This window comes from Elephas maximus, chromosome 21 (genome assembly GCF_024166365.1).
Source record: "Elephas maximus indicus isolate mEleMax1 chromosome 21, mEleMax1 primary haplotype, whole genome shotgun sequence".
NCBI lineage: Eukaryota > Metazoa > Chordata > Mammalia > Proboscidea > Elephantidae > Elephas > Elephas maximus.
The window spans coordinates 34924707-34936949 of NC_064839.1; the positions used below are offsets into that span (position 1 = coordinate 34924707).

Consider the following 12243-nt stretch of genomic DNA (forward strand, 5'->3'; position numbering starts at 1 on the left):
CATTTTATATATATATATATATATATACACACACACACACACACATATACGTGAATGATGCATAATGAGTAAAAGTAAAAATGTATTAAAATGTTAATTTCATAACTTCAGAGTGGTGGTTACCTCTGGGGGGTAGAGTGGAGGGAGGATGGTGTCTTAGTCACCTAGTGCTGCTATAATAGAAATACCCCAGATGGGTGGCTTTAACAAATGAATTTATTTTCTTAGAGTTTAGGAGGCTGAAAGTCTGAATTCAGGGCACCAGCTCCTGAGGAAGGCTTTCTCTGTCAGCTCTGGGGGAAGGTCTTTTTTCTTGGTAATCTTCATTTCCTTGGCATCTATCTTCCCCCATCTCTGCTAGTTCACTTGCTTGCTTAATATCTTATATTTCAAAAGAGATTGCCTTAAAACATACCCAACGCTCTACTGTCCCATTAAAGTAACAAAGAAAACTCATTCCCAAATGGGATTATAACCACAGGTATAGGGTCGCTATGAGTGAGAATCGACTCGACGGCAACAGGTTTGGTTTTATGGTCTATAAGGGTTAGAATTTACAACATATTTTGGAGAGACACAATTCCATCCATAACAGGCACCAAGAGAATGGAGATATTTGGGGCACCTAAGAGGAGAGCTTGGTGTCTACATCCCGGGTGAAAACACAGACCCACTTTGGGGCACTACCCAGAGTTCTTGGAAGAGCCTGATGCATCCTTTGAAGTGTGTGTATGTTGTGTTGGGGCTGGGAAGGGAGACTTCAACATAGACTGGTGGCCAGTACACTCTGGGTGTTTCTGAAGGGTGTGTGTGCATGTTGCTGGAGTAGCCACTAGCAACAGAGTGAGAAGCCCTCTGAGAGTCCCCATTTGTGTTGTGCCTGGGAAGAAAAGACTAGGCATTGGAACTCTGCTGCCTATTTTCAGTGCCTTCAGAGAGCACAAGATAGGATTTCACTGGTTCTGTGATACGGTGATCATACGAACTGGGACCCTGAGAATGAAGGGGGACCTAACCATGTGGGGGACCAGGACTGTCCTGGCAAACCATGATGTATGGTCACCCTGTGCCTTGAGCTGGGAGAAAGGAAGAGACAGAGGACAGGCAAGAGCCATAGGGCTGTATCCCAGTGGCTACTCGATGAAGCTAGGGCATTACCACCTGGAGAGGCGAGGGCTGAGTGGGGCCAAAGGTGAAACTAGGATGCCCTGCTGTGAATTAACACAGGGGGCTGAAGTGAATCTGCACGGAGACCATAGACAGTTGGGCATTCCCTCATGCGGCAGTCGTTCCATCCTCAAGCAGAACAGGACTAACCAGATTCAAACTGGGTACCTGCTTGCTCTGTCCTGCCTCATTTGCTACCACTGCCTCTCTCCTCCTCTCTGCTTCCCAGTGGCCCAACCCACTGGAGGAGGTGGGTGGGCTCTAGTATAAGGTATGAGTTTGAAGTTTTGAACTGGGTTGGATTGTTTTAATAACCAAAATTGTATTTGCCGAGGTTGGAGGATTTGACAGCATGGTGGGGTTGAAGTTGTTAGGTGCCCTGGAGTTGTTTCTGATTCATAGTGACCCTGTGTACAACAGAATGAAGCACTGCCCGGTCCTGCACCATCCTCACAATTGCTATGCTTGAGCCCATCATTGCAGCCACTGTGTCAATCCATGTTGTTGAAGGTCTTCCTCTGTTTCCCTGATCTTCTACCAAGCATGATGTCTTTCTTCAGGGACTGGTCCCTCCTGATAACATGTCAAAGTATGTGAGACAAAGTCTCACCATCCTCATTTCTAAGGAGCATTCGGGCTGTACTTCTTCCAAGACATATATGTTCGTTCTTCTGGCAGTTCATAGTATATTCAATATTCTTTGCAAACATCATAATTCAAAGGCATTAGTTCTTCTTTGGTGTTCCTTATTCATTACCCAGCTTTTGCATGCATGTAAGGCTACTGAAAACACCATGGCTTGAGTCAAGTGCACCTTAGTCCTCAAAGTGACATATTTGCTTTTTAACACTTTAAAGAGGTCTTTTGCAGCAGATGTCAAGAAATCAAATGTCATTCGATTTCTTGACAGCTGCGTCCATGGGTTGAGGGTGTTTTTAATGATGACACCAAACCAAAAAAACCAAACCTAGTGCCATCGAGTCAATTCCGACTCATAGCGACCCTATAGGACAGAGGAGAACTGCCCCATAGAGTTTCCAAGAAGCGCCTGGCGGATTCAAACTGCCGACCTCTCTGTTAGCAGCCCTAGCATTTAACCACTATGCCACCCAGGTTTCCACCACCCAGGTTAGGAAGGTTTATACCACTAAATTTAGAATTAATCATAGAAGACCTGGGTGTCTTTGAAAGAGGGGTCCAACGGAAACCCACCCGTGTTCCCTGCGCCCCCCAACCCAAACCCTCCACATTTCATGAGCCGTGGATGGGGAGTGGGATTCCGTCAAGTGTGCATACCTGGCGGGCACGAAGGAGCCGTCCCCGGAGCGCCCTCCCCGGAGCGCCCTCCCCGGAGCGCTTTCGGACAGGTGTTATTGACGTCTACCTCGGCAAGACTACATTCCCCAGAAGCCTTAGCGGTGGACACACTTCCGTCTCTGAGTGGTCCTTGTTCAGTCGAGGTCGTAGGCACCTGTGAGCCGCAAACCTAACTAAGGTGCCTTGCGCCCTTAGTCGGTATTGACGTTGGCGTGTGCGCCGCCTTGAGTTTTCGTTTCTTCTCTGAGCGGCGCAGAGAGTGGCTGCGCGCGGGCGTCTCCTGATCTCTTCACAGCTCCGTGTCCCGTGGCGGATGCCCGACCGGACACCGCAGGCCAATCGTCCTCTCCCCCACCTTGCCTCGTGGTGGAATACTCCACCCCTACCTGAGGCTAGGATCCCTTTCCACCCTGCGCTTCCTGCTCCGGCCCTAGTCTCCCGGGGGCGCTTCCTGGGAAGGGGGTGTGATGGCCTTCCTGTGGTCCGGTAGGGTAGTCATGGACTCTGGCGCCGACCTCCTTCCATTCTCCTATCATGTGATCTAATTGTCGACAAAATGGGGATAAATTGAACTGTATGAATGAAATCGTCCAGGTAATTTGAGAAACTACAGGTCACCGTGTTGCCCCCTGAGGAGGCCCAAGTTTCTGGTCCCCTGAGACAGGGCCATAAAAGAGCCCAGACACCATCCATCTCCTCTCTGCTCCCTTCCTCAGGACAGGCATGGTCCTGTGCAGACAAGCTCAGGGGAGAATAATGAAGTGGTTACACTTAAGTAATGGTGCTCTAGGTAATTATGCCTAACCCTTACTTAGACTAAGAAGCTGGGTGAAATGTAGAAAAGAGAAAAGTATTCTTAAAAGCATCAAAGAACTAACAGTAGTGTAAGAAATCAGGGACCAGACTCTAGGAGAAACAACCCACTACCACAAAATTATAATCCCAGCAGCAAAGCTGCTTTTGCCTAAGGCGTTTGCTGATGGAAAGCTATGTCTTGAAACCCAGCTCTGAAGTTGATGGACAGGCAGGATAATGGGGACAAATGTGAAAGTGCTGAAAGCTAAGAGCCTGAAAAATCACCCCATATCTGGAGTCCAAAGAAATCAAGCCCGTCGCCATCCAGTCCATTCCGACTAATAGCGACCCTAAAGGAGAGAGCAGACCTGCCCCATAGGGTTTCCAAGGAGTGCCTGGTGGATTCGAATTGCTGTTTAATTAGCAGCCATAGCTCTTAACCACTAGCCATCAGGGCTTCCATATTTGGAGCAAGACTCGAAAAAAAGACACCCTCAGAAAAATGTTGACAGGGCAGTATACAAGCCCTGGCATAGACATGTTTTCCCAATTCAGGTCACCTTAGAGGTTTAGGGAGCCTCAGCCTTGAACCCTATTTACGTGGACCAGACTAATGATGTGCCCAGGGGCCTGGCAGAAGCAAAATAAAATGATTCTCAGAGAAACGTATCTCAGAGTGAATCGCAAGATTCTGTTCATTAGGAGTAGAAATTTTTAATGTTTAAACAGCTACCCTTTTTCTGAATTTGTCTGGAGAATGGCAGCACCCTCATTTACTCTTCTTCAAAGTAAATGTTCAGCCAGGCCTTAAATTAGGGCTTGTCAGTGTGTCACTTCTGCTGGTGGGATGCGGTGAAAATGTTTATATTCAGTTAAACTGCCTCTCCTCTCCACCCCCAGAAGTGATCAGTTGGTCACATTTTCTTTTCTTTTTTTTTTTTTTTTTACTGATCTCAAACCATTCCATTCTTCTCTGTGAGCATCTTAGTTTCAGGATCACATTTTTGTAAACAGATTTTCTGCTTTTGCATTTTTTCATTTTTCATTTTAATAGCAATGTTTTGTTTTCTTTCTTTCTCTCTTTTGCATGCTCAGGTTCCTGCACCTAGTAGATGCTTAATAAACATTTATAAATGGAACAAGCAGACAATTCCAAGGCTCCTCAGTGCTTTCCTAGTCAATACTCTGCTCTCTGTGTGACCTGGGGCAAGTTTCTTATGCTTTCTGTACTTCGTTTTCCTCAACAGTAAAATTGGCATGTTAATAGAACCTACCTCGTTAGTACTGTTGCAGATTAAATTAGTTATATGCTGTACAATGTATGGCCCACAGTCAGCACTATAATTAGTTTATTATCTTCACTGTTATCATCATCATCACTAGAAGCAGCTGAGCTGTAGTGAGCATTGGATTAGGAAACAGAAGGGGTGACACTACCTGTATAATCTGCTCACATCTAGTCTCTCTGGGCCTCGGATTGTCTGTAAAATGGGGACTACCATAGTTCCACCTCTTAGGCTGCTGTGAATTAATACCTGTAAAGCATTTAGCACCTGGCCTTCTCATTTGGGTGTGTTTTAGAATGTTCAGACAGAAGGTGAACAGGCTGGGACTTCCATGGCGCTGGCCCCCCCCAGGGAGATCTCTCGGGATGTGTCCCCTTGCAGAAGTGCACGTTGCGGGGGCTCCTGCCTTCTGGCTGGGGCACTACGTGTGTGTCTGACGGCCACCAGAGGGCAGTGAGGGACCGCAGAGGGCACCCAAGGAGGCGGCAGAGCGCTGGAGCTGCCGGGGCAGCACGGAGCCTGCAGTTGGCAAATATGTTCTCAGGCTTCTTACCACTTTCTTCTTTCCCTTCTTCCTTTCCTCCTTTAAACAGTGCTGAAATTTCGCTGCACCGGATGAGATACTGCCTCTCTGCGGTCTCCATCCACGGCTCCTGCACTGGAGAGGAGAGATTTATTTTGGAATCAGATCCGAGAATAAATTCCAAACTCCTTTGACCAATAGTAGAGCCCTGGTGGTGCAGTGGTTAAGAGCTCGGCTGCTAACCAAAAGGTCAGCAGTTCGAATCCACCAGCTGTTCCTTGGAAACTCAATGGGACAGTACTGCTCTGTCCTGCAGGGTCACAATGAGTTGGAATCAACTCAGTGGCAACGGGTTTGGTTTGGTTTTTGGCCAGTAGCTATTAGGACCAAGCTGATCTGAGCCCTGCCTCCCTCCTTAATTTCCTTAATCACACCAGCTTTATTCCCACCTCAGGGACTTTGCACCTGCTGTACTTGCTTCACGGGGCTGGCTCCATACCCTTCAGGTCTCAGACCAAATATTTTCCAAGGAACGAGTCTTCCCTGGGCACCCTTTCTGTTAACATAATGACTTTAAAAGTCTTTGCCCATTTTAGTTTATGTATCTTATTCATTGCTTGCTTACTGTCTAACATTTGTCCCCACTACTCCCACCCCCACAAGGACAGGGGCTTTGCCTGCTTTGTTCACTGCTCTGTCCCCAGTACTGGTACATAGTAGGTGCTCAGTTAGTATTTGCTGAATGAATGAATGACTTCACAGGGAGGGGAAACAGTTAAAAACAATCCATTCAACTCCCTTCCCTGGGTATCTTGAAATAACAGTTCTTACCTGGCAGAGTTTATGAGGATTAAAAGAGATAAAGAAGTAACAAGGCCTAGAGCTACAAGATATATTTTTTAAAGAAATGAGTGTTTCGATTCTCCCACCCCCAACAGGCTGGACCTGGGGGTATTCACAGGGCTTTGCTTTCTGAGAGCCCCTTTGTCTCCAGAGAAAGAAGAATGCTGGCAGGAGGGGTGAGCAATCCACCAGCCCCACTATTTGGGTAATAACTGAGCCTTTTCTTCCCAGCCTGGTTTTGCAGGTCCCCATGCCCCTTCCTGCAGGCAAAGTCTTCCCTACTTAGCCGGGAACCAGAGTAGGTCAACCATGAATTTAAGGGATATGTCAGGCAGAGAGACCCAGACTAGATCAAGGGGGCTGGATTCTTGTGATCTGGGACAAGGAACGTCTTTTCTCAACCTCTTATTTTTTGGAGGGGCAGCAGAAGGGACTTGGGTGCAGAGGATTGAATTAACTGTCTCAGTTCACAGTCCTCGTAATTGGTTTGTGCAAGGCCCCCTCAAGTTTTAATAATTCACTCATTCATTCATTTCTTTTTATCCCCATTCCCTATTCCCCGTACCATCTCCACACTGTTTAACAAATATCCCTGAATTTGTACGTAGCTTTGTCAAATGTGTAATGTTGTTTATTAATTAGTTCAAATGTATCCATCTTAGTAAAGGAGAATGAAGAACACCAAAGACACAAGGTAATTATGAGCCCAAGAGACAGAAAGGGCCCCATAAACCAGAGACTACATCAGCCTGAGACCAGAAGAACTAGATGATCCCCAGCTACAACTGATGACTGCCCTGACAGGGAACACAGCAGAGAACCCCCGAGGGAGCAGGAGAACAGTGGGATGCAGACCTCAAATTCTCATAAAAAGACCAGACTTAATGGTCTGACTAAGACTAGAAGAACCCCAGAGGTCATGGTCCCCAGACCTTCTCTTAGCCCAAGACAGGTACCATGCGCAAAGCCAACTCTTCAGACACGGATTGGACTAGACTATGGGATAGAAAATGATACTGGTAAAGAGTGAGCTTGGCTCAAGTGGACACAGGAGACTATGTGGGCAGCTCCTGTCTGGGGAGGAGATGAGAGGACAGAGGGGGTCAGAAGCTGGCTGAATGGACACAAAAATAAAGAGTGGAGAGAAGGAGTGTGCTGTCTCAGAGGGAGAGCAGCTAGGAGTATATAGCAAGGTCTATATAAGTTTTTGTATGAGAGACTGACTTGGATTGTAAACTTTCACTTAAAGCACAATTTAAAAAAAAAAGTATCCATCCTATTAAAGATCAAATTCTGTTTCTTACCATGGTAGCCATCCTCCAAGATGACTCCCAAGCGATCCTTGCCTCCTGGTGTTCATACCTCTGAGCAGTCCCCTCCAACACAAATATGGCTAAACATATTCAACTAATAGGAGGATATTGCGGGAATAAAGGTGTTTGACTTCTGAAACTAGGTGAGAAAAGACACTGCAATTTCCTCTTTGCTCTCTTCTGTATCACCCACTCTAGGGAAAGCCAGCAGCTATGTTGTGAGGACACTCAAGCAGCCCTTTGGAGGGATCCAAGAGGAACTGAGGCCTCCTGCCAAGAGTTAGCACCAGCTTGCCAGTCTTGTGAATGAACCATCTTGAAAGTGCTCCTCCAGCCTCAGTAAAGCCTTCGTATGACTGCAGTCCCTGCGCCATCTTAACTGCAACCTGATGAGAGACCCCAAGCCAGAAGCACTCAGTCAGGGGCTGTAAATGAGACTTGAGTTCAGAAAAGTTGGGAACCAGCCCAGGGCCACACAGGAAGATCATAGGATTGAGCAGATGCCCAGCCAGGCTGGGAAGCTGAGTTCCCTTAGGATAAGCTTGAACTGCAAATTAGAACAAGAAGATAGGAAACAGGACTTCTGGACTAAATTGGAAAGATTGAGTCTACGTGATAAAGTAAGACAAGGCATTGGAGGGAATGGGACCTTCTCTCCCTGGCTGGTAGAAGCAAATTTTTCTGAAGAGTAATTATTTATCAAAAGCCTTAACCACCTGCATACCCTCTGACTTTGCAGATTCTTTAGGAATTTGGTCAAAGGTAAGAAGAAAAGTGTTTGGTGGTAGGAAAAAATAAATCTCTCTAAATATCTACCTTCAAGACATGGAATGCTATATATAAGACATCTTAAAAAAAAGATGTTCTAGAGGAGATTTGGAAACCCTGGTGGCATAGTGGTTAACAGCTACGGCTGCTAACGAAAAGGTCAGCAGTTCAAATCCACCAGGCACTTCTTGGAAACTCTATGGGGCAGTTCTATTCTGTTCTATAGGGCTACTATGAGTGAGAATTGACTCAATGGCAATGGGTTTTATAGATTTATAATGCTATGGAAAGGTGTTTATAATCCACTTAAGGTGAGGAGAGATCCATGTTATAAAATAGTGAATACATAATTATCTCATTTTTGTAAGGAAAAAATATGAATTAAAAAACCTGGGAAAATGTAATAATATACTGAGTGCTTACTATGTGCCAAGCCCTGTTTTAAGTGCTTTATAGCCATTAATTCATTTAATTCTCATACAACTCTGTGAGTAGGTACTGTTAGTATCCCCATTTTACAGGTAAAGAAACTGAGGTCAGAGAGGTCACACAGATGGTAAGTGATGGAGCCAGGATTTGAACCCAGGCCACTGGGTCCAGAGCCCCACCCTCTTAACCATCACCCCAGATAGTCCTCATGGTCATCTCCATGTTAACCTCTGAGGAGTGAGATTAAGGGTGTTCCTTATTTTCTTTAACAGTATTTTCTGATTTGTCTACAATTAATTTTTTTAAAGAGTTTCCTTCGCCCTACCCTCCTCTGCAGTGGTGGCTTGGGAAATATGAAAATGGAGGGAAGCTAGGGAGGACACTGTGGGGAGAAGAATCAGGAATAGGATGGGGCTATGCTCACCTCAAACCCTACCCCAGCCCCCAACTCCCTTTTCCTTCATTCTTGAGAATATCAAGGAAATCAAAGATCAGCTTATCGCTGTGTGAATTTGGACCAGTTCCTTGTCCTCTCTGAGTCCCAGTTTCCATATCTGCCATATGGGCTGAATTTCTAGAGCAGGGTCTGCCCTTTCAAGGTACAGGGAGGGCCAGCCTTGCTCAGCAGTGCTGGAAGCTGGCACCAGGACAAGCCCAGGGGTGTGGTGGAGGCATAAGGGAAAGGGACAGGTATTGGCATCTTCTCTGCCCTGAGGCTTCGAGGGAGTGACTGCCCAATTCCTGGATGCAATTCTTGGAACATCTGTGGCTGCAGTGAACACTGGAGAGGGAGTGTGAAGACCTGGCTGCCACTCACACCTCACCATTGGTTACCTCTGCCTTATGGCAAGTCAACCAAGGCTCAAAGGGGGTTGACGCCTGGGTAGTTGTGACATCATGGCAGATTCTTCATAAAAGGCTAAACAGCTTTGTGCTATGTCCGGGATCGGCAAACAACAGCCTACCACCATCTGTGTTTTTTTTTTTTATAGTTTTATTGAGCTATAATTCACACACATAGAATTTACCCATTTAAAATGTTTAATTCAGTGGTTTCTAGTATATTCACAGAGTGGTGCAACTGTTACCACAATCAATTTTAGAACATTCCCATTACCTCAGAAAGAAACTCCTACCCTTTAGCTATCACCTCACAACTCCTATAGATTTACCTATTCTGGACCAAAACCAAATCCACAGCCATTGAGTCAGTTCAGACTCATAATGACCATAGAGGACAAAGTAACACTGCTCCATAGGATTTCCAAGGCTGTAAATCTTGAGAGGCAGACTGCTACATCTTTCTCTGGTAGAGCAGCTGGTGGGTTCCAACCGCTGACCTTTCAGTTAGGAGCCAAACATTTTAACCATGTCATCACCAGGGCTCCTTTATTCTGGACAGTTCATATAAATGACATCATATAATACGTGACCTTTTGTGTCTGCATTCTTTCACTTTGCATAATTTTTTCAAGATTCATCCATGTCGTAGCATGAATCAGTACTTGATTCCTTTTTTATTGCCAAATGTCCATTTTATGGATATTCCGTATGTCGTTTATCCATTTATTAGTTGATGGACATATGGGTTTTTCCCACTGTTTGGCTATTATGAATAATAATGGCTGCTGTGAGCAAGCTTTTGTGTGGACATACGTTTTCATACCTAGGAGTGGAATTGTTATGTGAAATGATAACATTATGCTTAACTTTTTGAGGCTTGTTTTTACATAGCCTACAAGTCACTCACCTGTCAGTTTGTTGTACTGTGGTGGCTTGCATGTTGCTGTGATGCTGGAAGTTATGCCACTAGTATTTCAGATACCAGCAGGGTCACTCATGGTAGACAGGATTCAGCGGAGCTTCCAGACTAAGACAGACTAGAAGTCGGACTTGGAGATATACTTCTAAAAAAAATTGGCCAGTGAAAACGTTATGAATAGCAGTGGAACCTTGTCTGATATAGTGCCAGAAGATAAGCCCCTCAGGTTGAGGCACTGAAAATGGGCCCAAACATAGCAACAATTGGGAGAATGGCACAGGACTGGGCAGTGTTTTGTTCTGTTGTTGTACATAGGGTTGCTATGAGTTGAAACTGATTTGACAGCACCTGACAACCACAACAAGCTAAAAATGTTTTTTGCATTTTTAAATGGTTGGGAAGAAATCAAAAAGAATAATATTTTGTAACATGCAAAAATTATACAGAATTCAAATTCAAATAAAGCTTCATTGGATGTCTGTGTTCATTCATTTACATATTGTTGTGGCTGCTTTTACACTACAATGGCAGAGCTGAGTAGCTGCAACAGAGACCATATGGCCTGCAAAGCCTAAAATGTTTCCTATGTGGCTTTTTATAGAAAATATTTGCTGATCCAAGAACTGTGTGATGATATTGTTGTTATTAATTATTGTTTGCCAGCTGGATGGGGAAGAATAGCTTTGGTATGTATTGCCCCTGGGTTTGTTAAGGACAGGACTCAGTTGCCAGTCCCTCTCTTTCAGGTCTGACCTGGAGCAGGGATGGATTACCAATAAATAAGGTACACATGGGCTTACTTGCGCTTACTTACTAGTCAAAGAGTTGGTGAAAAACAGGTGAGATACAGATTAGTAAGCAAGCGCAAATAAACCCTGTGTACCGTAATTACTGATTAATCTGCCCCTACCTGGCAACATAAAAGAATGACAGCTCATATTTGGCCCCATTTTCGGGACTGAGAAACTGAGCCCCGTGGACAGCTCAGGCTCATTCATGCTGAGGAGGAAGCAAGGGCTTAGCTTTCTCCTCTCCTGGGCAATCAAACGCAGCCCCTTCTGCTCCAGCTCAGAAGACCTGGCTATAAATAATTCATGGTTGGCATTGTAGAGCACTCCATTTTGTCAGAGCACTTTGATCATCATTAATTAGTCAGAACCTGGCTCCGGCTGTCGCCAAATAAAACAAAAACAGAGGTGACTTTGATGTCTTTGCCCCTAACACTGAGGCTTCCATGTGAAGCCGGAGCTCTGCACCCACAGATTCTTTCTCTCTGCCCATTGCCCCATCATCTCTCAAAAGCCTAAAACCTGTCCTGGCCGGGAGTCAGGCTTCATGAAGGAAAGGGCAGCCTCTGGGTTAGAGCCCCAGCCCTCACTAGCTGGTGTCACCTGGAAAGTCATGTCCACTCTCCCCCACAGTGTCCTCATCTGGAAGATATGGGTAGTCATGCCTATCTCTAGACCTATTGTGAGAATTTAATGAGTTTATGTTTGTAGAGGAGTCCCTGGGTGGTATAAACTTAACACGCTTGGCTGCTAACCAAAGGTTAACGTTTGAATCCACCCAGAGGTGCCTCGGAAGAGAGTCTTGGTGATCTACTTTCAAAAAATCAGCCATTGAAAACCCTATGGAGCACAGGTCTACTCTGGCACACATGGGGTCACCATGACTTGCAGTCAACTCTACAGCATCTTGTTTTATGTTTATAAATGTGCTCTGAAAGGACTCATAAATGGTTGGGGGGAATGTAAAATGGTGGAGCGGCTTTGGAAAATAGTCTGGCAGTACCTCAAGTGGTTAAACATAGACTTACCATAAAACCCATTGCCATCCAGTTGATTCCGACTCATAATGACCTTACCGTACACAGTAGAACTGCCCCATAGGATTTCCAAGGAGCTGGCTGGTGCATTGGAAACGCCAACCTTTTGGTTAGCAGCCCAAGCTCTTAAGGACTATGCCACCACAGCTCCAGAGCTACTGTATGATCCAGTAATTCCGCTCCTAGGTATATATCCAATGACAACATAGGTCCAC

At 45.4% G+C, this 12243-nt stretch overlaps 1 protein-coding gene across 2 annotated transcripts in view; it reads left to right on the plus strand.

Annotated features, from left to right (window-relative positions):
- Positions 1 to 11131, plus strand: part of ZFP90 (ZFP90 zinc finger protein) — a 30986-nt gene extending 19855 nt beyond the window's left edge. The window contains exon 6 of one of the 2 annotated variants that reach the window (XR_007514696.1): positions 7443 to 7526. Coding sequence is in view for 1 of the 2 variants with exons in the window: in XM_049864555.1 (XP_049720512.1) it covers positions 7443 to 7528 (86 nt within the window). In the remaining variant the exon portion in view is untranslated. Of the gene's footprint in view, positions 1 to 7442 lie in introns of both variants that reach the window. The other variant, XM_049864555.1, reaches the window with a different exon arrangement.
- The last annotated feature ends 1112 nt before the right edge of the window (positions 11132 to 12243 follow it).